The sequence below is a fragment of the Fusarium venenatum genome (genome assembly GCF_020744135.1).
Source record: "Fusarium venenatum strain MPI-CAGE-CH-0201 chromosome Unknown EDB82scaffold_4, whole genome shotgun sequence".
NCBI lineage: Eukaryota > Fungi > Ascomycota > Sordariomycetes > Hypocreales > Nectriaceae > Fusarium > Fusarium venenatum.
In genome coordinates, this window is record NW_027072132.1 from 4,884,538 (window position 1) to 4,911,878 (window position 27,341).

Below are 27,341 nucleotides of genomic sequence, written 5' to 3' on the forward strand. Positions count from 1 at the left end.
GGCTTCGCTACCCGTGTGTTCGACCGCTCATCCAAAGACCCGCTTCTCACCAACCGTTGCATTATCCCAGCCTCCCCGGCCAGATATACCGACTGCAGCAACAACTTTCTTTTTTGCTTGCTTTTGTATGGGTCAAGCAGTGAGAACTTTCTCATCTTGCTTCTCTAATCGTGAATACTCTTCTTTCATTAACGAACTGGAGATATTTCCTGGTACATCTTGTGGCCTTTCACATTGATACTTGTTGTTGGCTGGCATATTTCACCGTTGCCATTTCATCGACGTTTCCCGTCTACACGGTAGCTGTTTCCCCATATTCTTCCCGAAAACCTTTTGTTTCTATAACGAGCACACGTTGTGGAACGATACAGCGTGGTGCATGCGTTACCAGACACCGACTTACCATTGTGCTACCGTCCGTCACTAAGTAACAATCGAATCATTACCTTTCCTGACACATCAGCTTGGCTTGATACCGACATCAATTGTTAGTTGTGATTGAACGCAGAATCACGTATACAGTCGCATTGTCGCGGCCATGGCTCAGGCCGGCGTAATACCGTCCGAGCCATCGCAACCACTTCACACACCAACGGCCCTATCCGGTCCCCATGGCTTCTTTCGAAAGCTCTTTGGCAGGCAGAGTGGGAACGGAGCTCCATCAAAACCTGTAGAGCAACCCAAAGACATTCAGCATGAAGACGAATCAACTGACACCAACAAGGGCGGGCTGATTAGTCGAATGTCTCGAAGGGTTGTACCAGGATTACCTCGAGCGCAGACGTTCAAGCGCCAAATATCAGAAAGGAGGACTAATCTATCACCGATCCAACCAACGCCAGACGAGAGACGAGCCGTTTCTATGGACAGACGCTCTAATAGAGCACGGAGTTCATCAGCCCAACCCGCAATCAACCCCCGTCTTAGCGCCCCAAGCTTTCTTGCTTCTCCCCTGGACGAAACCCCACGATTTGTTCCTTCAATATCCGTCGATAACGTGGTAGATGTAGCTTCCCAAGACTCTACCGCAGAGTCTTTGCACAGGGATGACGACGTTACACTTGCCGATGACTGCCCAGCACAGGACAGTCTTTCTACTGCAGATACTCATTCTATATCGGCATCGCAGTATGAAGCCCTCATCCATGAAGAGCTCGAAAAGACTTGGATCTTGAATCTCAGCATGCATTTCCGTGATCGATCAAGACGGGAGAAATTCTTTGTCACATATCGTGAACGCGATCATCTCTGGCGGCGTGTGACGATCTCACTGGATTACCGAGATGCGCCCCCAAATTCACTGGAGATGGATCTGATCCACACACATTTCCAACGAGAAAAAAGTGCAAAGATTTACGAGGCCATCCGAGAAAGCTTGCGGGACATTCAGTTTTACGACACTGTAACAAACCTGAAGCTTCAGACCACTGACGGAAGGCTTCATGTCCACGTGGTTGAGGACGGAAATGTAGGTTAACGTTGAAAAACCACCAAGACTAGAGCTAACAGCTTTCAGGAAATCATCCAATACCCAACTGTTGCTCAGATCAAGCACCTGGGATGCCGTCGCATTCGGGAGAGGGATATTGTATTTGAATCGCACATGTCTGGATTTGTTTACAAAGTCAATGTTAATGGCCACACACTCATTAAGAAGGAAATCCCAAGCCCTGACACTATAGACGAGTTTCTTTATGAGATCAACGCCCTCAACGCATTGCGATTTTCACGCAATGTCATTCACTTCTACGGTGTTGTGGTGGACGATGATGATCAACACGTGAAGGGACTCCTTATCAACTATGCAGACCAAGGAGCTCTGATCGATGTTATATACGAGCACTGCAAAGATGGTGATTATGGTCTGCCGTGGACGACAAGAGAGAGATGGGCGCGACAAATCGTGGAAGGGCTATCTGACATCCATGAATCCGGATTTGTGCAGGGCGACTTTACCTTGTCAAACATCGTTATAGATGGATATGGCGACGCCAAAATCATCGACATCAACCGACGAGGATGCCCAGTAGGATGGGAGCCTCCGGAAGCGACACCGCTCATCGAGAGCAACCAGCGCATTACGATGTACATTGGCGTCAAATCAGATCTGTACCAGTTAGGCATGGTTCTATGGGCATTGGCAGCGCAAGAAGACGAACCGGAAGCCCAGGGACGACCCTTGATACTCGGCCCCGAAGTGAACATTCCAGATTGGTATCGACAGATGGCCGAAGTCTGTTTGAGCGATGACCCGCGCATGCGGCTTCAAGCAGCTGCGTTACTGGAAATGTTTCCTCAGCCAGGGGAAAGCGAAGGTCGTGGCCAACTCAATCCACCAGAATCAATGGTAGACGAAGGCTACACTTTACAACAGTACCTGGGCGATGGATATCACCCAAACAACCTCCCGCACATCACGACGAATGAGCCATCCAACGACTGGTCATATGTGAACCAGCCACGTCCAGACACAAGTCCTGTTAGGTACGAACCGTATCGCTACACACGCGGTCGCTCTCCGCCAAGCCCCCTGCCAAGTAATTGCGACGATTACAATTCTCCTCGGGGGTCATACGATGTTGCTGCATGGGCAGCGAATCAAAACATACCCTCGTCATACAGTGATGTAGGACCCGATGGAACACCGGTTGATGAGACGCCTATTGCGAACAGGACGGGACTCATTGATTCCGATGCGTTAACAGCACCTGACTCAACCACGGGAAAAAGAGAGACGCCAGCCACTTCGACGACAACACCAAGTCCGACACGATGCGCGGATAGTCTTCATGGCAAAACCCTCTCAACTACCGACAAGGCGCCCCTGGCTCAGGGACAGGAACAAAGCATGGAAAGCGGCAAAAGGAACGTAGAAGCCCCGCATCGAGAGTTGGTCGCCAGTGTGACAAAGCCAGGAAACATCAGCCCAGGTGACAGCGATACTGTGGTCAGGGATCATCAGCAAGAGAGGAGGAAGGATGAAATGGTAAAAGATGATGTAAAAACACATACAAATGTTGTTCCACCAGAAAAAAGAACCGGACTTGTTGAAGGGAAAGAAGTCAAAGTGGCGCGAGCCTCAGACCGGAATCCCCAAGAGAGCTTGGAGGATTTGCCCAAGAACGACGACAGAGCGAAGAAGACCCAACTACCCCAAGACGGGAACAACACAGAAAAGCACCAGACGACGTCTGTAGGCGAGAAAAACGTCGCAGACAAAAAAGCAGAGGCAACGGCGGAACAAACCGCAGCAAAAAGGCAAGGGTCCACAGCACCTGGTGCCTACCAAACTACACCTGGCTGTACCAAGAAGAAAGAGCTGGATGCTGTAAAAGCAGACAGAGCTCCGGAAAGACTGGCGACTAACGACCACGTCAAGGGCTTTGAATTCTCAAAAACAACTGAGGACCCATACCCGTTGGTCAATGGTAAGCCGAGTCAAAAGAAGCATACAAATTACGACAAATCCACGGGAGTGAGACCTTCACGCGGACTATAACGAATGTCCATGACACGACATGATGAAGACTTAGTTTGTTTCTATTTGCATTGGTTTTTTTTATTTTATGATAGTATATTATTTTCTTTTATATAAGTGCATAATGGGTAGGCATTCTGCATAAAAGGGCGTAATTTATGTGTGTTGGTAGTTTGTAAGATTCTCTTTGTTTACTTTAGCAATTGAAGAAAGGCTGCGATGTTCTTTTCAATGTATATCCGATGTAGATAGGTAGTTTACCAACTGCGTGGCTCGATAAATTGTACTGGATATGTGACTTGCAAAGTTCTGGTCGACATAAACGTATGAAACGCGGTTATGCGTTATGACGCAATACACACTCAACTAAGGGCATGCAGGTTATGTGTTGTTTAAAAAGCTATAATTATAATGCTGACTAAGGGATCCGAATACAAGAAGGAATTGTTCTGGAAGCCATCAAGATCTGTCAAAATATGTGTCACGTGCGCTTTGAGGAAGTTAGAATACCTGAAGCAGGTCTTTTTTTCTGCCTGAGGCGACGATGTAAAACAATGGCAAACTTGGAGGCAACTGTGGAACAGCTTGGCTTGGCGAATACCGATCTTTGGCAGTCCTTTCCCCAACAGAAACACAAAAGCTGGGGGAGACGGGAGTCCAGGGTGTCGAGATACGTATCACCCCTGCTCGGTCTCGGAACAAAGGTAGGGATTCCAATGAGGAGAAACAGGAACTAACAATTCAATGCTGGGGACGGTAATTGTGTATGCACTGTAGCCGAGGGCAGAAATTGAAACCCCAATAACTGACCCATTGATAGTCGTGTCAGGTAGTGAGCAAATGGGCCGAGGCATCGTTCGATCTGGGGTTTAGAGGGTACATAGGATTCGGTTCATGATTGACCACCACCACAAGCTCGCTGTAGGGCTGGGTGAGTAATAGAGATGTGTTGAAGGATCCCCTATATTGACCAGCACGACAAGGTGAGATTCAACAATATTTGGGAGGAAAGAAGGTGGCCTGAGGTTTCGAATTAGACATCAAAGACTTGAGTACATGGCATGATATCATCGGGAGTTAACGACGTTGCAATTGCAGTATCGAAAATGATGTGAGCCAAGGGATCCCTATCATCGAGCAAATATTCGGTATCAAACCGAGTATGCACTGTATTAATGGAGACTGTGCAGGAGGCGGGCGTTGAGCCTAGATCTTTGAGATATAAGCGTGGAAACGTCAACGTTAAAACTTGGATGGGAGTCAGTCTCGGCATGCCCGGCCAGCCGGCATGGAAACGATGTCTGTTGATTTACATAGGAGCAACTGCGTGGGTCAATTTGCCACTTTGATATAGCAGTCAAATACCTTAAAGTTACCAAATGTCTTTGACCGTTATTTTGTGTGATATGTACAGGCCAGTACAGTGCAGTCAGTACCTTTGGTGATTTTATTCATCAAATAGTAACTCCAAAAGTTAACGACAGCCTCTATCATTGTTATCGGACCCTTTGGACAAACAGTCATGCCAGTCCAGATTCAGAAACCCACTGTAGCCAATTCTAGCAATTAGCATCATCCTATTTTGATTTCAGTGGAGCCAATGAATTTTTCAAGCCTTCCGAAGGAAAGGGAAAAAAAAGTGAAAAAAATCGACGTCGATTCAATCCAACCACCAAAGCCCGAGCTTCAGGCGGCTCCGGCTCTTCTTGTGGGAGCTTCCCCTGCAAGGCACGACCGGCTTCCCTTTGGCGCCTTGCCTCTTGCAGTCTTGCAGGGCTAGATAGGAGGTACTGAGTCCGGATGTATCTTTGGAAATAAATACAGCGGAAAGATACATCTCAAAAAGTAGAGGCAGTGAAGATTTGCCTGAAAGGGCACCTAGCCGAGCCCCACAACCAATTGGAGCCGCCAGAAAAGTTGTTGGGGAAAGGGTGGGTACGGATCTTGAAATGGAAGCAACGAAGGAAAACGTGTTGAGGCGAGGAAGGAAGGCAGGAAGTTGTGTTCGACGTCGACCTACAAGACCCAGGCCTCAGTCACAGTCCCAGTCTTTCGTGTTAGTGCGACTTTAATGATGAATATGGATGTCCAAGCAACAAGCGATAACGCGACGTCGCCCATCAATTGTCGAATACGCTGCGGCGAAATGGTCAACACAACAATTTCCATCATGGGCTGATTTAATGGTATCATTGTTTTCTTCAAGGGGAAGGGCATATGAAAGATCTCGGTGTCTCAGATGAGAGCGGGGATGGATATGTCATATCGTAAGGTATTGTATTGTAATCTAATATGCAGTGGCTGTTAGACGCTGCAGCACTTACATACAGCTGGGGACTGGACTATGCCAGTGTAGAGAAGACCTTATCATGATCCATTGGTACATATCGGTGCTGGAATCAAGAAATATCACAGTATTGTCTCGCTTTGCCTGATGATCGTCAAATTCCCCAAGATATATTCGTGTGCGCGCGAATGCCAACAAATCGAACCCTTGAATCTGTGTGCAGTACGAGCCAATGTCACTTTTCCTTTTATTCATGATACCTCTCTTCCGTACGAGACGGGATGGATCGTTACTAGGAAGCTATCGGAACGGAAAGACGGGACTGGCCTATACCTACCTTAGACTGGTATTGACGGCCCCGTTGGTTAGGTCGTGATGTGAATCGAAGTGCAGTTGCCTTTTTTTTTCTTTTCCACCCGTCCATATCCCCAATGGATTTTCTCCCCTTGTCGCTAAAGTTACGGTGGGGTGTGTGCCACATACGCAATTCAACCTCCAACCTTCACACTCACGTCAAGAATGCCAATGAACAGGCATCTATGCCTCTGATAAGGAGAATATGCCATTCATTCTCATCAATCTTCACAAGCAAAGCGCTTTGATTCAATTGAAAGGCCGAGGTCTGTAATAAGTCGTGTCAATATTGCATCACGACATCTTAGACAAGATCGGATTGTGCCTATCAGTTGAACTTCAACAGAATACAAGCTTGCCCCAACATCAAGCTTCCAGATCATAGCATGAAAAGCTTACAGTTTGGGTACATACCGGCCTTCTATCGTTTGATCTTGTCTTGTCGCTCCATTGTGATAGACACCGGCAAACACCTAACATTGGCTGTTTGAAGCTCATTTGCCTTCAGACTTCAGGGTTGTCAATTCACAAACCCCAGCTCGACTGCTCGTGCCTCCCCCAACCTTGAATTCGCCTCTGCGACAAGGCTTATCCGTCAAAGCTCCACCTTGAACCCAGAACTGGACTCGTCTTTTCTTTGCCTCCCTCCTCACTGAAAGGTGTTGTCGCTGTCTTTGACCCTCTCTCCACTTGTCCCTCCACTTGTCTCATCTTTCACGCCTCACACCCACACAGTCGACATCCACACCCCTCCCCAGTCCCTACCGCTTCCTCTTCCTACATATCCTCTTCGCCCAGCTCCGGCGAGGGTCTAATAGTATAAAGCCCTTTTAGAGTCCACCATCCCAACACGACTTGAATTTCCCCTCTCGAACAACCTCCTTCAATCCTTATCCCTCTTCACCTTTAGTTTAGGATATCCATTATCCTAAGAGGGTTTATTCTCCCCCTTCACTCTTTCGAGTAGCCATCAACCCTGGGTTCTTGTGTGTTGGGACTTTATATCAAAGTCGACGATACTTGCCATCGGCAACTCAACCGACATGGCGACAGCTACTGCTGCGGGCAAGAATGCCTCGCCATTCCCTGATGGCACCAAAGACTATGTCCCTCTTCGAGCCGGCGCTGCCAAGAAGGACGCCAACAAGCCTCACATCTCCGATACTCCTATGACCTGGAGCAACTGGCCTCAGCACATCAACTGGCTCAACACAACACTTGTTGTTTTCGTTCCCTTGATGGGCTTCATCTCCGCCTATTGGGTTCCTCTCCAGCTTAAGACCGCTCTCTGGGCTGTCTTCTATTATGTCCACACTGGTCTCGGTATTACTGCTGGTGAGTTCAATCGTCGAGGCAGTTCTAGAATTCAACGAATTTGAAACTCACGTATTCCAGGTTATCACCGAATGTGGTCTCACTCCGCCTACAAGGGCACCACTCCTCTCAAGGTTTACCTTGCCGCCGTCGGCGCCGGCGCCGTCCAGGGCTCCATCCGATGGTGGTCTTATGGCCACCGAGTTCACCACCGATATACCGATACCGACAAGGACCCCTACTCCGTTCGCAAGGGTCTCATGTACTCCCACATGGGCTGGATGGTCCTCAAGCAGAACCCTAAGCGCCAGGGCCGAACTGATATCACCGATCTCAACGAGGACCCCGTCGTTGTTTGGCAGCACAAGAACTATATCAAGTGCGTTCTCTTCATGGCTCTCGCTTTCCCTGCGATCGTTGCCGGTCTCGGCTGGGGTGACTGGTGGGGTGGTCTCGTCTATGCTGGTATCCTCCGTGTTTGCTTCGTCCAGCAGGCTACCTTCTGTGTCAACTCTCTTGCCCACTGGCTCGGCGACCAGCCCTTCGATGACCGCAACTCTCCTCGTGATCACGTTATCACCGCTCTTGTCACCCTTGGTGAGGGTTACCACAACTTCCACCACGAGTTCCCCTCCGATTACCGCAACGCTATTGAGTGGTGGCAGTACGACCCTACCAAGTGGAGCATCTGGCTCTGGAAGCAGCTTGGTCTTGCCTACGAGCTGAAGGAGTTCCGTGCCAATGAAATCGAGAAGGGTCGTGTCCAGCAGCTCCAGAAGAAGCTTGACCAGAAGCGTGCCACCCTTGACTGGGGCATTCCTCTTGAGCAGCTTCCTGTTGTTGACTGGGACGACTTCGTTGCCCAGTCCAAGGCTGGAAAGGGTCTCGTTGCTATTGCTGGCGTTATCCACGATGTTACCGACTTTATCAAGGACCACCCTGGTGGCAAAGCCCTCATCAATTCTGCCATCGGAAAGGATGCAACAGCTATCTTCAACGGTGGTGTTTACCTTCACTCCAACGCTGCCCACAACCTTCTGTCTACCATGCGTGTTGGTGTCCTCCGCGGTGGTTGCGAGGTTGAAATTTGGAAGCGTGCTCAGTTCGAGAACAAGGATATTACCTACATGAATGACTCTGCTGGCCAGCGCATTATCCGTGCTGGTTCTCAGGCCACCAAGATTGTTCAGCCTGCTGCCAGCGCTGATGCTGCTTAGGTAGTACGACAATCAACATAACGATAAGAGGATAAAAAGGATAATTAGGGGATGTGCGACATCAGGGATATGAAAAGCGTCATGTCATGAAGACATGTCGTTGAAACGGTGTGGGGATACAGTCAGCCACAGTCACATGTCAGAGATATGAACTGTCTGACGCCACACCCATCCTGACGAGAAGGACACGAAAAGCACAAGACGTTTTTAAACGCGAAACCATAAATTCGACTCATGAATGGCGTTGGGGGGTTTCTTTATTTCTTTTTAAGATTGCTAAACATGCATGAAATACCAAGAGAGGGTGGTCACAACAAACCAACGAGAGCATATGGGCCAGCAATCGGTTCCGAAGATTGTATGACTACTCGAAAATACAAAATTTTGAATATTACCAAGTTTCCATTGTGAATTGTACATAATCAACGTCTAGATTCATTCAAGTAACTCCTGCAAGATATTCGTGTGCCAGCCTAAGTCTAACATAGCACATAGACATCACATTGCAGGATCTGTCACTTTCAAGGCGAAGAAGAGTGATGTATGTATCTCTCGAGTAGCATCAGTAAGATCACTCCTCTTTTTTGTCTTCAGAGATTGACAGTGCCCTCCTTATCATTAACAAACACAAATAGGTTTCCATCCTCATAATCCCTTTCTTGTTATGTGGCACTCAAACATTCCCACTTGTAGCAAAAGACGGCGAACTCCAGTAGAAAACGGTGCATCTTGAAATACCAGCCCACCATGGTGTAAGCGTGACTATCAGAATGTACACTCTTCAACTCTGGAAGCAGCTGGCAAGTGCTGTCCATCACTGTGGTTGTTAGAGAAACATCATACCTTAAAATAGAGTTCAAAGGTGAATGGAATTGTTAAAAGGGAAGCTACCATGGCATGAACTGGGTTAGGCTGCTTGTTGGACTCGCCTTGTGATTGTCCAGAACATTTACCAATGGCCATAATTGGCAGAGTATTTACTTGGTATTATCATGACCACAGGGCGTTATCCGAGTGAGGACACAATCCGCTGCTTATCAATGATGACGCTTATGACTCGGCCGACCAGCGACTGAGCTGTGTTGCTTGTTGCTGCTGTGTACCAAAGGTGTTGTATATAGCTGGAGACGGTACTGATGAGTAGGGCAGGTAGCAGTTACTTTTACGCCACCTTTCCACAAAGATATGTCGAATAAAATTAGGAACGAGAAGACGCCCCTGACGCTAGGTGAAGGCCTGGGCTCTCAGCTCAATCGAGGGATTGAGTGAGGGGCATCATACCAGGATGCGGACCTCAAATATGTTGTGGTCAATAGAGAACCGGCTGATTGATCTATGTGCTGATTCAAGAAGTTGACTGCGTGTTTTGATCACAACAAGCTCATGGGGTGGCCATACGTGCCTTTTGCACCGCCAACTCTGAGCTCTTGGCCCATGCGCCATTAGGAGTCTGACGATAGCACAGCAGCCGTCCATCGTCACCAGTACTGCCCAAGATATGGCCATCATCGTCAAAACCAACACGCCACACTGGGGTGCGATGGTTGTCAAGCTTGGATATCTCTGCGAACTGGTGCTTGACCTGGCCTGGCTGGCCCGACCATTGCCGATCATTATGAGAGCCAGACTTTGCAAGGCTTGCGCTGAGACTGGAGTTATGGTGTTGATGGTAGCTGTGAGAGGGTTGGAGTTGTGGTGTTGTCGCTTGTTTCTCCGTTGGTGTCGCTGTTCCGTTGGTCCTCAACTGGGGCGTGGAGTCTCTTGTTGATAAGTGAGGGGCAGATCTCAGAAGATCAGCTGCAGACCATGATTTCCCATCGTCGTCTGAGTAGGGTGTCTCGATGCGGAAGACACGTGCATAACCGTCTTGACAGGCTGTTGCTACAACGTCATAGCCTCTAATATTCCCAGCCGCCCACGCTACATCCCGCACTAAGCCTCTATGGCCAGCCAATTCTACCGCAAGATAGAATTCCTTCTGGGTTTGCTGAACCCCCATGGATGATGCGACGATATCACGCGATCGATATACTTTGACAGTATCCATTGCAGCGACTACAAGGCCGAGGGAGTCTGAAGGTACGCCTGCTCGCAGAGCTGTATAGCATGGCTCAGGATTTGGGTCAAAGCGAACACGGAATGCTAGCTCCTCTCCTCTATTCGGTTTTGGCGCAACGCTGAACTCATCGATAGATGCATATTCGGAAAGATTCTCAGGCTGATCGTTTTCATATACTGTTAGACGGCCATCAGTCGCAAGAAGAGCTAGGTACGTATGCCGTGTCTCTTCATTGTACTTCATTGAGAAAGATCGGTAGGGTGCTTTGTTAGATCGCGTATCGAACGCTGGTTTTCCATTGCCAGCACGTCCAGTGCAGAACCTTCGACCCGGTGCGGCGGAAGGGTCCTCAGCCCAGAGTCGAAACCAACCTTCAATGCCGAGGGAAGCGATCAAGTTAGGATACACCGTTGCAGGAAGCCATTGAATCTGGAAATTAAGGAAACAAGAGGTCAGCATGCATGTGCGACAGGATGACACAGAGAGCAAAGAATATTTGGAGACAAGGGGCTTTTTTTCTTTCTTCGAAAGGGGGGCTGCGTTACCTCTAGAATCTCTCCGCCATGCGCAGTCCAGGTATCGCAAAGACGCCATGTGCCATCCTTGTGGCGGTTGAAGACACGGATCTTACCATCTACGGAGCCGGTTGCACAGCGATCGCCATAAGTGTTGAACGCGACGGCCTGGACGAGATCTTTATGGCCATGCTGAAGGTTGAGGTCGAATGCTGGTGTTTCCTCACCTGGTGAGGGGGGGATAGAAACGCTCATTGTGTGTGGAATACTGAGATTTGAGGGCTCGCAGTGTCGAGGAGAAGTGGCTAGTGATTTGTTATGCTGTGTCTCGTACTATAAAGCAAGGTACGGTCCGATATCGTCGTGTGGTGTCAGGTGTTGGTCGGTGGTGTTGTGTTGTGTTGTTGACAAAGCTCCACAGCGGCTCAATTGAATTGAAGCTTAGTTCGGTACGTACCGGAGCTGTCCTGTCAAAGTCCATGCAATGCAGGTTCCCCACGTGCCTGATCTAAGGTGGAAGTGCCCAATCATTGTGTAGCTTTCAAGATTATTGACATTATGATATCTACCTACCTAGTACCTATGCTTAAGTAGCGGGTAGATGATCAAAATGATTTTAATTTTCAGTAACAAAAAGGCTACAGGTATGAACTATATTGCAGTATCGTCCTTCCCATAACTTCAATGGCCCTTTTGATTATTACATGTGACAGCTCGGTGGCAGTGATGAGATTTGATTGGGGACGCCAATAAATAGGTAAGTAAAAATTGCAGTTAGTGCTTTGGAAGGTTGTATCACCTCTGCTTAGTACTTGCCTACTCATAGTCAGCTAAGTGCTTGGTTCTTGGTCACAAAAGCTACGAAGGTACCTATGTAAAGGTGGGATCATAAAAGATGTCATGATGGCATTGCGCACATCTAGCACTTAGTGCAGCGCAAACATATAACATTTTGGAACAGAATTCGAGGTCAAATAAATTTAGTCATAATATTTCTGATCCACAGAGTAACTTTCGAATAGTAACAGTCCATACTATCCTATCCAGGAAAGTTATCATGAGCACTACTGTAGCTATAGGTGCAGGGATCCTCCACACTGATTTGTCCCCTAGCGGCTCCACAAGCATTAGGGATTGTAGAGCTTCTCAGCCTCGCCAAACTTCAACTTAAACCTTCCTTCTTCGTAGCATCGCGGTCGACCAACTTGCAATACATCGAAAAAGGTACTACAGTATGGCTCATCTCTTGAACCCTCTTGCAACGGCATCTCAGCTATATCATAAATCATCTTTCTCATCTCTGCCGCAAGATCTTCAAGATACAATCTTCATCACTTCGCAATGCCTCACACAAGCTGCTGGTCAGCTCCTAGAGCTCCCCCAGTCTGTTACAGCGCAGGCAAACGTCATTTTGGCGCGTTACTGGCTTGTTGATTCCCCAATGGCAAATGAGTTCAGCGTATGTTCTTTACCACTCTAAAGCCTCATTAAGTCTCTGGTGATACTAACTCGTGCTTCAAGGACACATCTGCTGCCACTCTTTATCTGGTTGCCAAGATGGGACCTCAACCTCGGTCATCACGCGACATATCTAATGTTTACGCTTACCTCCTATCTGAGAACTCATCCTTTTTGCACATCCAAAGCAGTCCCAAGAATGACCCCAGGTCCTATTACGTGCCCGAGGCCGACTATCACAGCTTTCAGACCCGCATCCTTGCCATCGAAGCTCGGATTCTCTACACACTTTCATTCGACACACACGTCTCACTGCCTCATCCACTAGCAGTCACTTACCTACAGACGCTGGACTTTCTTGCGCAGCCCAAGTCCATTATATCTCTGCGCACAATTCAATATTTGAACACGGCTTTCCTCTCACCTCAGATGTTGTATCTCACCCACCAACCCCATGCGCTTGCTACTGCTGCCATTTACAACGCAGCTCGAGATGTAGGTGCCAAAATGCCGGAATGTGAATGGTGGGAGGTTTTCGACGTTGATCGAGAAGAGCTCGGGTTCCTTGTTGTGGGAATGCGTAGCGTGGAAAACTATTTGCGCAAGTTCAAGGAGGAAATGCCCGATCTCAGCACGAGCATGCCTACGCGAAAATTGATAGACAGGGAGCTTCAGAAGAGGGGCATGGGAAGTGGTAACGGTACTACCGCGGTCGACGAGGAGCAGCAACTCATGGATATGATGGATAGCAAATGATTGCATGCTTTCATCCGATAAGTCCTTCCCTCGGTATCGCATTCGGTCCTGCTGCAGAAAGAACAAGGAAGCACCACCGATCACCATGTTGCATGTCAACCAAGACACCAATGAGCTGATGGAACACTGGCGTGACTCTGCATATTCAGAGCCGAACTTGTGAGTATCAGGCCATTATTTCGAAATATAGCGGCTGAAGTCAGCTCGGAGCAATGGCAGTGACAGGTCACATCCGGTTCTATGGATTGAATTGTTTAAATGCGGCATATCAAATCCACAACAGGATTCTTCATGGAAAACTCGCATAAGTCTAGAACTCGCCAAACCAGTTGATGCAGGAAGATGAGGCGATACAACGCCGAATACATAAGACATAACGACGTGTGGTGTGCTTATGGGAAGATGAAGCCTTGAGAGACTTCCTCGATATACTTCTAATGTGTATGTACGGCGCTTTACCGGCTCCGGCAAGCAGTGTCTGCCATTGCCAACTCTCATGATTGAACGGACGACATGCAAGATAACCAGGTTCAGATGAGATAAGGGTGGGACAGTGGCCTTGTCTTTGCATGGACAACCCGTTTTATGGTCATGCATCCCATGTGACAGTTTATTATTTACTTTTTTATTTATTTTTAACCTCACGATGCACAATATAAAGCGCCAGATGCGGTTATCCGATAGATGCCCACATAGTCAAAGTCAAAAGCGGAATATTCAATCAAACTTGCATACATAGCCAATTTCAGGGCTACAGAGAAAGCTTCATCTGGCCCAATCAACAGTGTCAGTGACATGCGGTGAAGAAAGGGTCGGGCTGGAGACCTGGAGTCTGAACCCCAATCATCCTTGAGGGCATCGTGGAGATGAATGCGGGGATAAAGAACTAAGGCGCTAACCCACGCTGGTGTCTGTTGGGATTTGCTCTCAACGTTACAAATTGTCTCGTGATCGACTATGATGTAACCCGCGACGTTGTCTGAGAGTAAGGCGTAAATAACTGGGGTAAACAACCCCAGTCTGACCAGCCAGTTCAGCCTTGGACATCTGAACTGGACAAGATGAGTGACAGTTGTGCATACAAAGTATGGGGCGTGACCGTACTTGCTGATCGATGAACCCCCTACGAATTCATGGAAGCAACCGGGAGTCGACGATCTCTTCACATCAGATACCTATACCATAGAATGCCATCACGGAAGAGCCTCTCAAAATGCAACAGTTTGTGGCGTCCCAGCGGTAACACCGACATTAGGAAGCGGCCAACTCGATCCGACGTAGCGTCGAAAAGCTTATCTTTTACTCATCGGGGAAGCTTGCTAGTCCATCAAAGAAAATTCTCTCTCGATATCGAACTACCTATTCAGGCTCAAGGCGATGCCGGTCACATCGGAGCGCGATGATATCCGCTCCATGGCCAATGGTAAAACATTCCACCAAGTCAAACATGTTCCCATTGGAGCGAGGGCTGATCGGCAAGGACAGTCGCGGCTTTTTTGTCTCCTGGCACGAAATCTTGGGGGCGAGGTGGGTGATTGGATAGCCGGGACCAAAACTGGAAATGCGAGGAAGCTCCAGTTGGTTTTCTAGAACAACACTCACTGCTCCCTCTTCCGTCTTAGCCGGGCGTTTTTCCCACGCTTATTCTCGTGGACCGGTATGAGAGATTAATGACTACTGAAGAAATTATCAACCAGAATGAATGAGGAGCCCCCGACTTCAAGTGAAACAAATAAATGAGTCTTACAGTCGGCCAGATTGTTACAGTTGTGTACTCGAATCCAGCCCAGGCTGTCTAGTGTACCCCCATCTTTTGTGTACGTACCGCGAAGCACGGAGACAACGGAGACAGGGGTGCGCTAACTATCGTGTTGCCGTCTTTGGTGCACCTTCACATCGTGGGGCAAGCTGAGGGTGTTGCACAGTGACTTGTTGCTCCTGATGCCCCGGTCCAGGTCATGCAAAGAAAATGGCTCACTTTGTTTAGTTCCGTGGACCTTGAACAAGCGTATCTTGACTGAGATGACGAGATACGTATACTCGATCACAAAAGGTATATTAGGGCTCCTCATTCTCCTCTTCTACTCTTCTTATTCCATCCATCTTGCCTATCCATCTCTTCTCTACTCTACTCTACTCTACTCAACTCAACTCTTCACTTACACCAAACCCATCTTCAAAATGCCCGAGTCCACCACTATCCAGACCCCTGCCGCCCTCGGCGATAACAGAGGCATCAAGTTCTCCTTCAAGACTGGTAATGCCCGCTACCAGTGTGTTCTCCAGGACCGATCTGTCTAGTAAGTAGTTCTCGATTCAACACGTACCATGATGGCAAAACAGAGGCTTACCAGATGTTCAGTGAGCGCACCAAGGCTTCCCGCCAGAACTCTTCCGACTCTGTTTCCTCAACCGAGTCTACTAAGACCGAGAAGTCTTCCCACTAAACTTAAGCTGGGAGGTTACGGGATCATGGCACCTTGACCAACATCAACCCTCAATCAAGCTTGTCTGTAACAAGGCTTCGAAGGGAACAATGGTGACCAATGCAAACAAAACTGGGGAGGGAGTTTATTTTATACCACAATTATCTGGCATTAGCGACGGTTTTACAGAGACATTTGGCGTCTCCATGAATCAAAACAATATTTTTCTATCGTTACTATTTTTCATTCTCATTGTGCATCGCGTGCTGATATAGACTGAAGCCAGCATTTCATCAAACATCAAGAATTGACGTGCTGTTAAAGTCTCGATCGCCCAGACATCAGGAACATTTTCATCTCTGGGCGCGCAAGCATTGTGCCCAGTTAGAGCAACCAAATGACAGATTGACAAGTGGATTTTCCTGTTCCTGTTCCATCGGCTGCGAGACCCCGATTGCCAAGGTTTTTTCTTGGTTGCTCACCAATATCTCCATGAAGGTGGAGCAGAAGAGTTGGCCTCATGCTTCAGGCTACAAAAATAAATAGCCTTAGAAGCCTGATCTGGATAACATAATCTGACCTACTAATTTTGTCTCTCATGCTTACAGCGGCCAATTTTTCTGATACCTTTAGGCTCTCCGACCTCATCGCCACCAGAATTGCCGGAACCCCAAACGACCGACCGCCGACGTTCCATAATCTCGAATTCCGCTGTGGATAAGAGAGAAGCCCGGACATTTGATCATGATCCTAATCCGATGCCGACCTAGCCAGACCCAGAGGCAAAGAGGACACTGGGGCTGTGGAGAAGATGCAGGACCCATCCAGGTGAAAAGGCGAGACACCGAGAAAGATACGATCCATACTACCAACCTAGGTATGTCATCTGTGTGCTGAGGTTAGGCTTGCCTATCTTTTGTGTCTTTTGAGGCATACATTCATCAGGATATCACAAAAATTGACCGATGGAAGCATAAGGGACGCAATATTTAGGTCAGTTTATGCTAATTAGCCCCCATTTCTTAGGCTGTTTATTTTTACACCCTAAGGCTTCAAGCTGCACGCCTTGCTATTTTGCGACTGTCGCGACTGCAACAAGGTCGAACATCAATGACTCCTCGGCGACAGGAGAAGACCATCGAGGTCATAGGACAGTTTCCTCGCAAGATTGGCTAGATGACAAACAGAACTCGCCCAACCTATTTACTAGGTCAATAATTCCTGAAAAAGAAGATAAGTTTATTAAAGATATCACCAAGTCATTTAGCAAGGAAACGGCGCCCTTATTCCAATATCGTATCGACAAAGACTTATCTTAGCCTTATATCAGAATAAACAACGGGACAAGGCAAAGATGCTAAAGGCTGCGCCCATAGAAACCTCGGTCACACAAGTATCACTTGCAGTAGCCAGTATTTACAGAGAGTGCTCTCATAGCTTTAGCTATCAGTCTTAAGAAAATAGCAATCACTGTCTACCGCAACGATAACTCTCTCGGCTACCAACTTAAGTCTATCTCTGACGAGGTGGCTCGATTAGATGAGTACCGCAAGTCAATGGACTCAAGCTATTTACTTCAGCAACAGGAAGTAACTCAACAAATATGTAACGCGGTTCAAGGTCTACTTCCCTCCTTATCTCGAATGAACGAGCTTCACACTGCTGAGCCTGGCTCTACATACGCACAAGAATACAAGGAGGAAATCAACGCCTTTTGTGTGTTATTAGACGGAGACATAGCGCTTGATAATGGGAAGGAGGTGAATGATCTTAGGTCATCGGAAACATTGGCCGCTAGAAGCATAAGGGACGGAATTAGCAGTTCAGTTTATGCTATTTAGACTAGACTTCTTAAATTATTTATTTTTACACCTTGAGACTTAGGAGGTCAACTTTTCTGCTACGCATTGGGCGAGCTTCTGTCAGATTCAATTATTCATTGAGAGGTCGGCCAAGCCGGTCAATTGCCGTATCGCAGTACTTCTTGGTACTGATTACTGGGCGCGCTAATAAAGCGATAGCGGCCGGTAACTTCGGATGTGTTGTTCTTGTCTCACCTCCATGGCTTTCCTACTGGAAGATGCATAGATATATACAATTGCAGACCGACTATTATTCTTAATGATTTCCAGAAATATCAAGTGCTTTCTCTTTCGCCTGACTGAGGTGGAATCAAGTCAAAAAATTCGTACGCCATGTACGACAACATGTCACCAGGCGTCGTCATGTCGTACCTGGCCCTGGCTAACAAGCCCCGACGGTTGAACCATGTTCGGCCAGACGGCGGGCTGACTCGAGCAGACGATACGTTAGTACTATGTTCTGACAATCGGTGCCGCGCCATCAATTGATCCTCATCATCAAAGTGACATGTACTCGTAACTTGTTTGATGGTTTTGTTTGAAAGCTAAGAATACAATGACGTCTTTCGAACAGGCAGACATATAGAGTTCCAGGGGCTTGTCAGCGCCTCTTACTATATGTACCACGCTTGATGCAATTTAAGTTTCTAACGATACCTTTACAAGTATAACAATAGATGACAAAAAAGGTAAGATTTTTCGAAAGAGCGTTGTGTACGGCTTTGTTATGGCCGAATGCTTGGCTGTTAGCAGTGTGCATAGGTCTGGCTATCACACACATCACATCGCACACGTCACGCGCTCTCATCTCCATCCGCAAGCGGCGGTCGAGAAGAGATATTCATCTTGATAAATAATAAGTACCGAAGGGTGGATTGGATTGTGAAAAATACAATGCCTATTCTTTTATAGAGATTCATAGTCAAAGAAACTATTGCATGGCTGTGTCTTGTATGCACGCTTCTCGCTATCAACCCAGTAAACATTAGCACAGCCTGATAGGGTACATCATGTAATGTCATGTAAAGAGTTGGTTAGTCCGAGTCTGAGTCTGAGTCTGAATCGTAAACGTACTTGATATTTGATTTGGGCTGAGCTTGAGCTTGAGCTTGTTTAAATCCTCTCGGGTCCTTCTTGGCCCACGACCTTCTTGTCTCTCTTTTTATTCTGGCCGCTTTCCATTACTTCCACTCATTCCCATTGCTTCTGTTCTGGTGTTGGATCGACAACGTCCTGCCGACAGTGTGTGCCATTGTTCTTTACAAAGTATTCAATCATTACTATCCGTGCTCAAGGGCGATCCAGGGCAGCGCTTGGAGATAGCAATGCCTCACCCTCTAATAGCTGGAGGTATGTAAAAGATCTTCATGTCTGTCTATCTATCATATTTTTCCCACCATCCCTTTCAGCCAAAAGGTCGTCGTCACATCACCAGCTCAAGCCAACCTAACCCAGCCCAGCCCATGCCATGTGCTACTCTTTCTGGACTACCCCGCGTCGGGGCTTGCGAATCATAACGCACGTCTGCCTGAGAGAAGTCGCCTGAGCCACAGTCCCGAGGCTGCCTCTGTGGCAAAATGCCTTTCACTTTAGTAGAGCTGGGCTTCCAGGACTACGCAAGCTCAAACTTCCCCTTGAATTTGCCCCCAGATTCTCAATTTATTGCATCTTGTTTATTTTATTTAGAACTTCTGGCAAGCTCTATCCTGATTACACTACACTTTCTTTTCCCTGCTTTGCGAAAAAAGCAAGATTTGTTGTCTTCTTTTCGTTTGCTCGCTTAGACAAACTCTCCCCACTCCATCTACGCCTCACCTACTTCTTCTCTCTTACATCCTCAGTCTCTCTTCATAGAGCAGACTCATTGTACAGTATAACAATGCCTAACCATGTTATTCTGGCATCAGGTGCCGTAGTTGCCGTCTCGGTCGCTGTCGCCACCGCTGTTGCCATTTTCGAGTCGCCTGAAGTGCGACGATACGCCGATGATGTTCGCCGCAGGATAGCCATCGCCTTGCACTCCATGGGCGAGGGCATCGAACCTCCCCATCGTGAGCCAAGATTCAACAGACCCGAGGATGCTGATGGCTTTCTCCAATCCCGTGGTGGTGCCGAAGCTGGCGTTGATGCCGATGAGGAAACCCGTCGAAGACAACGTGAGGAACTGCTCTACTGGAACTCGGTCATGTTGGAGAAGCAAGAGAAGGATCAGAAGGACAAAGGCGAGACTAGCCCATCCGTAACCGACTCGCAACGACGAGGCTCTTCTTTCGATGATTTCCTTCGTCAAGACGATGGCGCTGAGCAAGGGACATATGTTTTCAACACTGGAGCTGATACCCGAGGAATGGATGAGGGCCTACGACGTCGTGGCGATGGTCCCCGTGGTTTCACTCCTCTGTACATCAACCCTTTTGCCGACGAACACCACATCGACCATGACGAGATCAACGAGGAGCCTGAGGAAACCCGACAAACCGCCCCTGCTGCCGACGAAGTCTCTGATATCTACAGCGCCACCACTCAGGACAAAGACGAGAAGCCTACTGCCGCCGTTCTTATTGATGCCGACCCCACTCCCGCCCGCTCCGAGACAGCCTCCACTGCTACCCTCGAGCGAGAGATCGGCGTTGATGAGTACATGACCGCCGGCCAGGAAAACCGCGACGAGGCCTACGCATCTATTCAGGCCTGGGCGCAAAACACAAGCACCGACTTTTACTCACCACTTCCCGTCACTCCTACTGCCCCCATGTCCGAGCCTGAGATTATCAGCGACGACGGTATGCTGACTCCCACCGACTCCGTTTCCCTTGTTGGTTCGGGTGAGGATGTCGCCAACGATGCGCAATCGTCCAGGGCCGATGAAAACGGCCGCTACTACGATGTCATGAGTGAGAGCTCTGGCATGGCTACACCTGCTAGCTGGTCCGAGATTGGCAGCGTTATCAGCGAGAGCGATGCTCCTGTTCCTGTGCGTCGATAAATATATCGAATGGAAGAGTTCCAAAATGATTTGCACTTGGGATGGTTGAGTAAAACGCCGCTGAATTGAATAGCAGACTTGGGATTGGGAATCACAGACCATGTTATAGTGAGATAGTTTCTTTGTTGTTCTTTTGTCTTGGAGTTGGAGTTTGGGTTTTTGGCATACTTATTATATCCTTAGCATCTGGCTAATCCCGTTTCCTCGATCAAATTTACCACCCATCTTTGCCTCCATGCCCTCATATCTAAACGCTATATGCATGTGTATATCAGACTGCCTAGCCTTCTAGGTTCTCTTTGTAATCACCCCAGAGATGCTCGACCGGTCGGCCCACTAGCTCAGTCCAGAATGGCTTTTCCTCATACTTTTGAATCCTCAACTTCTCGTTTAGGCGGCGGATTGTTCCCTTGCCGAAACGCTTCTCCAGGTAGTCCAGGAAGTAGGCCGTCTGCTGATAGCCTGCGTCCCACTTGCCACTACTCTCTCGCTTCCAGTGTGGAGGGCTGAGAAGACAATGAAGTCGCACCCAGTCAGCAATACCTTCGATCAAGCCACCAGGACAGTGGCCATGGCCATTGTACTGAAGACAGTGAACGAGCTCGTGAGTGAGCACACCATTGATTTCGTCACCGCGACGGGAGATAGGATGGATGTTCGCAATGTAATCTGTAGAGAAGTGAATCTCTTTGTGGTCGCTGTCAAGTTCCGAACCAGTTGTGTATGCTACTCCTGACATGCTACGGAGAATAACTGTGACGGACCGTGTCGTCGGAATGGTAGTAGTGGGACAAGTAGGCGATTCATAGAGTAGCGCAAGGACATGCTGTACTGCTTTGGCAAGACATTCCGCTGCGTTCACGGAGCTCAGAAAGACGGCGGATCCAGGGTGCGAGAGGTCGCGGAGCTCGAGACGTAGCTTAGGAGCCTTGAACTCTCCAGCGCCGGGAATATCGGGGCCGTCCCGTGGACCGGAGTGAGTGGGTACTTGGATGGCGGGGGTCATGACCGGAGCTTGGGTGAAGAGCGAAGCGGCGGTTGGGACGGGAGTGATTGGAGGGAGATGAGGCATGTAAAGGCTTGGGGCTGAAGGGGGGAGTGATATATAATAATGACAGAGGAATTCCTTTAGGGGGCCAACCAAAGTTACTCCCAGAGCTTCAGTGCCAAATTGGATGATAGCTTGTTGTTGAAGATGAATGGAATGGACCGGAGGGATAAGATATGCTAGGGAAGGGGGCTTGATTGGGAATGATGAAAACGGCGATACAGAGAGGTCACAGAGTTCTTTCCGAGTTTTGGTTATAAGAGAGGATCTGATGGATGGGCAAAAGACGTGCAGCTCATCTATGTGTTGAAAGTATCACAAAAGATGAAATGAAAAGTGACGCCTAGTATCATGAATACCTAAGGATGACCCCTCAGCAAACCTCCATAATAAAGTCCCTGCCTAATGGAGTGAATGACCTGCGGGGGGGGGTCAAATAGAGAGCCCCGTAGTCTAGAGCTTGGGCCATAGTTAGCGGGCAGGTGCAGTCAGGCCTCGATGAGTTCTGTGTTCTGTAGCGGGGCAATGGATGCTTGCTCTTGCTTGCATACCTACCTACATACATGCATCAGCTCCATGGCTCTTTCCGCTTCTTCGCCGGGGCAACTGCGCCTAACATTGACACCCAAGCAGATAACAACAACCCACTAAACCCAGTCTAGTCGGACTTGGTACCACAACCACAACATTGGATTACAACTCGAGCCAAGACAACAACATACGTAGCAACAACAAAGAGCTTTCTCACGCTCTCAATGCGCACGTTTACTAAAACGTCCTCGCCGTTCCGTTCCGTCGCCCACGAACTGTCTCACAACTAAAGTTCACAGGTATGTTACAAGCTTGCGCTTCCCCCTTGTTCAGTCTCCAATTTCCTGAGAAACACCACATATGCGCATCACCATGATACCTATTTCCTCAAGCTGTGACCACAGAGGGGAAAGCTGATACCTCCCTCTATTCCACTTCGTGCCGCGCGCACATATCGTCTCAGCTCTTCCGAGATTATCACATCTCTCTACCTTGATTGCGACTAATGCGACCTCGATCTAGATTCGTCATTTATAACCCATGGCCGACACAAAACTTACCGACCAGCAGGTCGCTGACCTCAACACCATACTACGCAGCGATTCTCCCCTCGATGCAAAGGTTCAATATGTCACAATCATCAAGTCCGGTATCAAGCAACACAATGTTCCCGAGGCGAGCGTCGCTCAGCTATTCGAGGGCTTGCGCGCCGCCACCACCTCACAGCACGCAGCTCTAGTAAATGCTGGGTTTACTGCGCTCAATCACCTCCTCACACGCCTTTCCCGTCAAGATCCTAAGCTTTTATCCAAAGAAGCAGCTCGAACTCTACCACTTGTGGTTGACAAGCTTGGCGACCAAAAAGACAAGTTCCGCTCCCTCGCATCGCACTCCCTCGTCACTCTGTTCTCTGTTGCGCCAACCGATGTTGAACGATATGTACGAAACACAGCTATGGTGGGGAAGAATCCCAGAGCGAAGGAAACTTCAATGCATTGGCTATTACAGGTATGTCGTGGCGACTCTGGTACAATCCTACGCATGCTAATGGTGTACAGATGCACAATGAGAACGGTCTCCCCTTTCGAACTTACGTTCCCGTGCTCATGGAACTGCTTGAAGATGCCGATGGAATGGTGCGAGATGCCGCGAAGAACACTGTCATCGAGCTTTTCCGATCTGCGCCAAATGCTGCCAAGTCCGATCTGAAGCGACAACTCAAGACCTTCAAAGTACGACCTGCAATTGAGCAGGCCATCGTCAAAGAACTGATACCAACATCCAGTCGCCCGGAAACGCCTGCTGCTCCAGCCGAACCCGCATCGGAACCAGCACCCCGCAAAGCATTCTCCGCCAGCACATCTTCAGCTGCTGAGCGTCCCATCACTCCGGGAGTCGATACAAAGCCCGAGGCCCTGGAGCCCTTGTACGTCAACACCAATCGAGAACTCGACGACACTATTAAGGAAATGGCGTGGTTTTTCGAAGGGAAGGAGACGGAACACAACTGGCTGAAGCGAGAGAATTCCGTCCATAAACTTCGAAGGCTCATTGCGGGCAATGTTACTGATTTTCCCGATACCTTCCTTGCCGGAGTTAAGAGCATTTTGGACGGTGTTATCAAGGTAATAACCTCCTTGAGAACTAGTCTCTGCAAAGAGGGCTGTGGTCTGATCCAGGAGATTGCCAACACGTTCGGTCCTGCAATGGACCCTTTGGTAGAACAGCTTATGCAATGTTTTGTCAAGCTGTCTGCAGGAACGAAGAAGATTAGCTCACAACTCGCTAATTTGACAGTCAACACGATTTTGAGTCGAGTTACATATACTCCTCGGTTGATGCAGCATATCTGGTTTGCTTGCCAAGACAAGAACGCTGCACCCAGGACTTATGCTACAGAGTGGCTGAAGACCATTCTGAAAAAGGAAGGCCACCATAAGAATCACATTGAGCACACTGGTGGTGTCGACATAATCGAGAAATGTCTGAAGAAGGGCTTGGCTGATGCTAACCCTGCTGTGAGAGAAAAGACAAGGTCAACTTTCTGGGCCTTTTGGGGAATATGGCCTGCCAAAGCAGACGCGTAAGTCAACCCAAAATGTGTTTAGCAGCTTTGAACTGACATGACATAGCATCATGGCCGATCTGGATGGCACTGCACAGAAACTCCTGAATAAAGATCCCAGCAATCCCAACTCCTCAAAGACGGCAGAACCGTCAGTACGACCCGGCTTAGGGCTGTCCAAGAGTACTATGGGTACTGGCAAGCCCAGCAGCATTCGGGAGGCTATGATGGCTCAACGCAAGGCAAATGCAGCAAAGAATCTTCCTGCCCGGCCTGGTTCAGCCATGGCTCAACTATCACCTGAAAAGATCAATACTACTACGTCGAACGCATCGAGCAAATCTTCAGGGACCCGATCACGGCCTGAAACCGGCGGTATGTCAGGGGCTCCAATGCGGCCAAGCAGGAAACGTCCCGAGATGGCGGCGCGTCCTGCGACGGCTGGCCCGTATTCCGTCCGTGACATGGATCCTGGAAGTCCCGAGAGCGTCAGGTCCAAGACGCCAAAGCCCCGAGAGACTACTCCCAAGAGGACCGGCCCTCGAACAAGACCCGGGCACACTTCACATGCTAGCGAATCAAGTCTAGCGTCACCTTCTTCTGTAAGAACTGGTCAAAAGTCAGCGGCATCTCCCCGAGCAAGCCCCACCAAACTGAAGCAATCGCAATCTACTATGTTGTCCATGAGCAGTCCTTCAAGAGCTGATGAGGACTTCACTATGGTGGTTCCCAACATGGCTAACTTCAGAGCTGCGCAAAGACCCGCACCAGCGCCTCAAAGAGCATCCTCAGTACCACCAGAGGCCCCAGAGGCATTGTCCACTCCAGTGACAGAGACCGCGCCACAGAATATTCCACAAGCCCCAGTTGAGCCTACGTCTGAGCCAACATTTGAGCCAGAACCTAGACCCGAACCAGAGGCAATTCCCGCGCCCGTGATTAAGCCTGTGGCCGAGGCGGCAGACCAGATCATGGATGAGGTTGCCAAGCCTGAAGAATCTGCTCCCGCTGTTCCAGAACCTGTTATTGAATCAACACCTGAGCCATTGGCACCTATACAGGTTGACCAGCTTCCAGCGGCCTCGGCTCCTACTCTTCAGGTCTACGAAGACCCTTTCACTGATGAACAAACAACCCCAAAGCCGACCTTCAATCTCCCTGTGCTGGAAGACAAGCCTGTCAATGCCGATGCTGCCAGTGTACCCAGTGCTCATGCTCAATCTCCTGTGACACAAAATGGAGAGGCTCCTGACAGAACCAAGCAGAGTATGCGACTTTTGGAAAGTGGCATCACCAGAATCAAGGCGAAAACTCTCGATGTGCATGGCTTCCGAAAGTTGCAGTCTCTCTTGCGCGACAGCAAGGGCATCTTTACCGATGATAAATTTGAAGCTCTTTTGATTGGTCTTTTCCAATATCTCGAGGATCCCTTGAGCGGGACCAGCCCTGAGAAAGCCCAGGACATCAAAGCTCAAATTCTTGCTACAATAAGGCTACTACTGAAAAAGGAACGTGACAACTTCCAGCCTCATGTTTCAAGAGGTCTTGAATCGCTTCTTGAGACGCGAAGTGCATACGACATCCGCGCCCACATTGTTAGCGGTGTTGAAGTGCTTGCTGACGAGCTTGTTACCATTGGTGATGGGTCCGAGATTTTAGTTGTTCTTACAAAGCGTCTTCAGAATGTTGATAGTTCTACCACTGGGGGTAGTCGCATTCTCAGCACCGGCATGCATGTGTTGCGAACCATGCTGGATAAGAGACCCAACTTTATGCCTACTGGTACCGAGCTTGGCCAGTTGGCTGCTCTTGCTGGCCGGTGTCTCGCCTCTGCAGACTCTGGTGTTCGCATGGATGCCGTTCAGCTTTGCGTCGCTCTTCACTCAAGGGTAGGCGAGCAGGCCTTCTGGGATGCTCTCAAGGATGTTCAGGACGACCCCAAGAGCTTGATCACGTACTACATTGTTAAGAGACAACGTGAGCAAGCTCCTACAATTGCTGCCTAGGTTCAATAAATGAGGGTCATCAAGCGGAGTTCGGGAAACAGTGTCGGTTTGGCGTTGGTCGACGGAGTTTGGCTATTTGGTTAGGATCGGGTAGGTATTTTGGGATTACCCTTATGGGAAACAGTGACGAGCAAAAAAAGGTGCCAGGTTTTCACTTCGATGATGCACTGGTGGCAGAAATGACGTTTATTGATTTTGCATTCTCGAGCTGTGGCTATTGAATAGTTGCACTGTTTATTTATAAAGACCTTGACTACTGTAGACTTACTTAGCTTGTTGTAATTTGGCATGTTCATGCAATCGCATTGGTTGACAAGATGATAACTCTTCACCGTCCGGCTGCTAGTCATCTTGGATAATTCTAAGTAACACTATAGGGTAGCCAATATAGAAATGGGACAGTAATTTATATCCATCACCATTTATAAATGAGGAAACATTTCAACCCATGCAGGTGATACGTAAACCCCTTGCCTAGCATATCTGATGCTGTAAAAGGATTCAAAAACAATAAAAACTCTCGCAGCCATATATGTAATCAGTGCGACCCAATACGCAACCAAAGTAAACAGCCACGCCGCCCAACTAGTTTGAGCCCGGTCAAATCCAAGTCTTTGATCAATTAGTGAAATCATGAAATAAATCACCAGCACACCTGCGATATAGAGGCAGCTGATAATCCAGATCTTTCTCTCCAGGTCGCTTGGAAAAGCCCAGTTCCCAAGCTACAAGGTGGACACCGCCATAGATGCTTGACAATATCAAGAATAGACCAGCCAACCGGGGAATTTCTTGAAGAAGCCCAAGAGACCAAAGACGTTTCCATTCTCCGTAAAGAAACTGAAGTTTATGTCCAAATTCCTCTTCCCTTCGCCGAAAGGCATAGTCCTATAAGCACGATGTAGGACAGGCCCGAACTCGGGCAGCCGTGCAGGAAAAAGGTCTTGGCCAGCCAGCGCAAATTCAGAATGATATAGGA

General features: G+C 48.5%; 9 protein-coding genes across 9 annotated transcripts; 7 read left to right on the forward strand and 2 right to left on the reverse strand.

The window, feature by feature from the left end:
* Nucleotides 1-347: 347 nt before the first annotated feature.
* Nucleotides 348-3,859, forward strand: EDB82DRAFT_331916 (uncharacterized protein). Its single transcript, XM_025738696.2, has 2 exons — nucleotides 348-1,468; nucleotides 1,517-3,859. Exons 1-2 carry the CDS (start codon nucleotides 539-541, stop codon nucleotides 3,497-3,499), a joined length of 2,913 nt encoding a protein of 970 aa, XP_025593432.1. The 5' UTR covers nucleotides 348-538; the 3' UTR covers nucleotides 3,500-3,859.
* A 2,973-nt stretch (nucleotides 3,860-6,832) lies between these two features.
* EDB82DRAFT_331954 (uncharacterized protein) lies at nucleotides 6,833-8,767 on the forward strand. Its single transcript, XM_025738698.2, has 2 exons — nucleotides 6,833-7,454; nucleotides 7,515-8,767. Exons 1-2 carry the CDS (start codon nucleotides 7,163-7,165, stop codon nucleotides 8,648-8,650), a joined length of 1,428 nt encoding a protein of 475 aa, XP_025593433.1. The 5' UTR covers nucleotides 6,833-7,162; the 3' UTR covers nucleotides 8,651-8,767.
* Nucleotides 8,768-10,031: 1,264 nt separating this feature from the next.
* EDB82DRAFT_480764 (WD40-repeat-containing domain protein) lies at nucleotides 10,032-11,479 on the reverse strand (the record flags this gene model as incomplete). The annotated part of the gene is made up of 2 exons (XM_025738699.1): nucleotides 10,032-11,138; nucleotides 11,255-11,479. 2 exons carry the CDS (start codon nucleotides 11,477-11,479, stop codon nucleotides 10,032-10,034), a joined length of 1,332 nt encoding a protein of 443 aa, XP_025593434.1.
* A 796-nt stretch (nucleotides 11,480-12,275) lies between these two features.
* On the forward strand, nucleotides 12,276-13,568 carry EDB82DRAFT_332428 (cyclin-like protein). The gene is made up of 2 exons (XM_025738700.2): nucleotides 12,276-12,683; nucleotides 12,746-13,568. The coding sequence occupies exons 1-2, from the start codon at nucleotides 12,459-12,461 to the stop codon at nucleotides 13,436-13,438; spliced, it is 918 nt and encodes a 305-aa protein (XP_025593435.1). The 5' UTR covers nucleotides 12,276-12,458; the 3' UTR covers nucleotides 13,439-13,568.
* Nucleotides 13,569-15,526: 1,958 nt separating this feature from the next.
* On the forward strand, nucleotides 15,527-16,131 carry EDB82DRAFT_515916 (uncharacterized protein). The gene is made up of 2 exons (XM_025738701.2): nucleotides 15,527-15,738; nucleotides 15,801-16,131. The coding sequence occupies exons 1-2, from the start codon at nucleotides 15,620-15,622 to the stop codon at nucleotides 15,883-15,885; spliced, it is 204 nt and encodes a 67-aa protein (XP_025593436.1). The 5' UTR covers nucleotides 15,527-15,619; the 3' UTR covers nucleotides 15,886-16,131.
* A 602-nt stretch (nucleotides 16,132-16,733) lies between these two features.
* Nucleotides 16,734-17,301, forward strand: EDB82DRAFT_332074 (uncharacterized protein). Its single transcript, XM_065607496.1, has one exon. The coding sequence runs from the start codon at nucleotides 16,866-16,868 to the stop codon at nucleotides 17,181-17,183; it is 318 nt and encodes a 105-aa protein (XP_065463454.1). The 5' UTR covers nucleotides 16,734-16,865; the 3' UTR covers nucleotides 17,184-17,301.
* A 1,875-nt stretch (nucleotides 17,302-19,176) lies between these two features.
* EDB82DRAFT_332070 (uncharacterized protein) lies at nucleotides 19,177-20,852 on the forward strand. The gene has a single exon (XM_025738702.2). It carries the CDS (start codon nucleotides 19,606-19,608, stop codon nucleotides 20,710-20,712), a length of 1,107 nt encoding a protein of 368 aa, XP_025593437.1. The 5' UTR covers nucleotides 19,177-19,605; the 3' UTR covers nucleotides 20,713-20,852.
* Nucleotides 20,853-21,952, reverse strand: EDB82DRAFT_332065 (peptidase of plants and bacteria-domain-containing protein). The gene has a single exon (XM_025738703.2). The coding sequence runs from the start codon at nucleotides 21,782-21,784 to the stop codon at nucleotides 20,993-20,995; it is 792 nt and encodes a 263-aa protein (XP_025593438.1). The 5' UTR covers nucleotides 21,785-21,952; the 3' UTR covers nucleotides 20,853-20,992.
* Nucleotides 21,953-22,380: 428 nt separating this feature from the next.
* EDB82DRAFT_580036 (protein STU1) lies at nucleotides 22,381-26,762 on the forward strand. The gene is made up of 4 exons (XM_025738704.2): nucleotides 22,381-22,590; nucleotides 22,814-23,299; nucleotides 23,350-24,374; nucleotides 24,424-26,762. Exons 2-4 carry the CDS (start codon nucleotides 22,832-22,834, stop codon nucleotides 26,360-26,362), a joined length of 3,432 nt encoding a protein of 1,143 aa, XP_025593439.1. The 5' UTR covers nucleotides 22,381-22,590; nucleotides 22,814-22,831; the 3' UTR covers nucleotides 26,363-26,762.
* Nucleotides 26,763-27,341: the final 579 nt, after the last annotated feature.